Below are 2,082 nucleotides of genomic sequence, written 5' to 3'. Positions count from 1 at the left end.
TAGCAGTTTTCATAAGGAGTTTTGAATATTTTCAAAAGAAGAGAGACTGACATTTCAACAGTTGTATGCATATATCACAACAAAAAATGATTATCCTTTAAGTTAGCTAAATATGTACTATGAATTGACTGAGTGAATCTGGAAACCTATATATAACTCAAACGGCAAAATTACATCTATAAAGTATGTTATGAACGTTTAGTTTTATATTTGGTTAAGCTGCATACTCTGAAAGCTGACACTACAGACGCTTCCTGAAATATATTATTTTCTACACGTACGCGTTCCCGTATGATGTTATAAACTGCATATTATATTGCGTCACACATCTTTTATACCGTGCATAGTTCATTTTAAGATTTAACCGTTAGCTAAGTATGTATTGTATTTACGTGCTGAAATATGGTGGAGAAAGCTTCAAGTTTTTTTTAAACAGTCTAGTTTACATCCATTCAGTACTTGCCTAACTCCATTATTTAGATAATTTTAGATTAAGCTATGAATATATGCATTCTTCATTTATCCAAGATAACAGTTATCTTTGAATATCATTTTCGTTCCCTAAAATAATTTGCAAAACAAATAATTAATTCTAGCCTTGAAATTACCTTTGTCGTTAAATGTCAGCTGAAGAGGATACCCGTATCCAGCATTAACATGAAGGCCTCCATAAAGAACTGCGCCAAACTCCATTCCACTGGTGTGATGTAATTTGTAGTAAGTGTTGTAAGAGACATTAACAAAAAGTGTTATGTATTCATTCAATGGTGGAGAAACAGAAATATTCTTAGCGTTCCAATAAGACATGGAATGTCCATTCAGTAGAAGTCCATCGGTACTGTTCTTTAGTATAGTAATAGCTATAGTATTTACTATATCGGAATTATAATAATACTTTTCGGTAACAAATTTATACGAATTTTGGAATTGAGTAATTCCTTGAACGCTCGTCATAAATGGATCACCGATCATGTTATCACCGTCATGGCCATACTCGATTACACTGATTGGTTTGTTTGCTAAAACAACAACAGGATCTGTGCCGAACAAGAACTCAGCTACGGATCCCTTATTCATGAATACCGCAAAGTGGTTCGTGCTGTTGTAATAATGTACTTCTGTGCTATCCTGATCAGAAAAGAATTTAAGAACATAGTGTCTTCTGGGGTATATTGGTGGAGTTATGAAATTCGTTGTCCAATATTTTGTCGGAATCATTTGCTCAATTAGATATTGCCAATCACCGATACCGACAGGAATGTTTGCACCAGAGGACCCAGAAAAGACAGCTACTGGTTTGTTAGATGTTACTACACTGCCGCTTACGTCATTGGCTGATTTATATTGATACGTTTCAAACTTTTGTAATCGGAAAGATATGTTCGTGCTCTTATGGTTATCAGTCAATGCTTTCAAAGAAACGTCAGTATCACTTTCTACACCAGTGACTACAATCTCGCTGTAATCTGATGAATAGTACGAGGCAACAACGTAACGAGTGCCGATCGCGCTGACTGGTAAAGCCAGAAATCCTTCCTGTAAATCGTGAGGACTGGTAGTAACCGTCACAGATATATCAACATCAGAACTGATTTCTATCCCCTTGAACTGTGTTCCGTTTTCATATTGTGATAATGTACCATTTAATGGAACGATTGTATAGTTTGATACGGTGTATGTCTTGTCCAAGTTAACAAACGGTGCGGTGACCCTGATATGTGCTGGTTCTTGATTAACTGTTGTAATGTGAAGGTTAATATTTGTTCCTGTGGACTTATAACGGAAACCGATAATGCCGATCATGAAGTTAGTTCCAACGGAAGCTTTGCAACAAAATATAAAATAAGGTTTAAATTTTAGTACAAGTCAGCAATTGTGTATGTATCTACATTTCCGATTCACTTGCATATGTTCTTAATTTCGTTTCGTAATTAAATTAGTTGGTTCATCTCAGGCATAGAAATATACATGTACGTGTATGCAGGTATGTTTTTTTTATCATGTCGCCTCTACATAAATCACATTGATGTATTGTTTGTTATTATACGTTTGTCTGCTTCGCTTGTCATTATAAATGACTCA

General features: G+C 35.0%; 1 protein-coding gene across 1 annotated transcript; it reads right to left on the bottom strand.

Annotated features, from left to right (window-relative positions):
- Positions 1–561: 561 nt before the first annotated feature.
- Positions 562–1,803, bottom strand: LOC123562940 (uncharacterized). Its single transcript, XM_053524317.1, has one exon. It carries the CDS (start codon positions 1,801–1,803, stop codon positions 562–564), a length of 1,242 nt encoding a protein of 413 aa, XP_053380292.1.
- Between the last annotated feature and the right edge of the window lie 279 nt (positions 1,804–2,082).

Source organism: Mercenaria mercenaria, chromosome 15 (genome assembly GCF_021730395.1).
Source record: "Mercenaria mercenaria strain notata chromosome 15, MADL_Memer_1, whole genome shotgun sequence".
Taxonomy (NCBI): Eukaryota; Metazoa; Mollusca; class Bivalvia; order Venerida; family Veneridae; genus Mercenaria; species Mercenaria mercenaria.
This window is presented reverse-complemented; position numbering and strand designations above follow the sequence as displayed.

Coding starts and splice junctions, on each gene's coding strand:
- LOC123562940 (XM_053524317.1), bottom strand. CDS start 1,803: ATGATCGGCATTATCGGTTTCCGTTATAAGTCCACAGGAACAAATATT.